This window comes from Eurypyga helias, unplaced genomic scaffold, assembly GCF_000690775.1.
Source record: "Eurypyga helias isolate BGI_N326 unplaced genomic scaffold, ASM69077v1 scaffold21763, whole genome shotgun sequence".
NCBI classification, from domain to species: Eukaryota; Metazoa; Chordata; class Aves; order Eurypygiformes; family Eurypygidae; genus Eurypyga; species Eurypyga helias.
This window is the reverse complement of record NW_010240822.1, coordinates 1-274: the sequence shown is the minus strand read 5'-3', so window position 1 is coordinate 274 and position 274 is coordinate 1. Positions and strand designations below refer to the sequence as shown.

The following is a 274-nucleotide window of genomic DNA, read 5'->3' as shown; positions in this document are numbered from 1 at the left end:
CTCCTGCCACAGGGTCCGGCTGTCCTCTGGATCTCCCCTCAGGGCGTCACGGGCCTGCAGGTAGCTCTGCAAGTGATGGCCGCAGAGGAGAAGGAGGCGGTGGGCCAGGGCTTGGCGGTCCACTCGCCCCATCCGCAGCCTCAGCTCGGTGGCCAGGCCCATCATGGCTTTCTCCACCTCAGCCTCGAAGGCTGGCTCGCTGCTGACAGTGCGATACCAGGAAGCGACAAAGTCCCGCACTACTTTGTGAATGGTGCTAGCAATCTCCCTCTCC

At 63.9% G+C, this 274-nt stretch overlaps 1 protein-coding gene across 1 annotated transcript in view; it reads right to left on the bottom strand.

The window, feature by feature from the left end:
* The window catches only part of SNX19 (sorting nexin 19), a gene marked incomplete at its 5' end in the record, with an annotated part of 19,540 nt that extends 19,270 nt beyond the window's left edge, over positions 1-270 (bottom strand). The window contains one exon of the mRNA XM_010148576.1: positions 10-270. Within this exon, the coding sequence (XP_010146878.1) occupies positions 10-270 (261 nt within the window). The remainder of the gene's footprint in view (positions 1-9) is intronic.
* Positions 271-274: the final 4 nt, after the last annotated feature.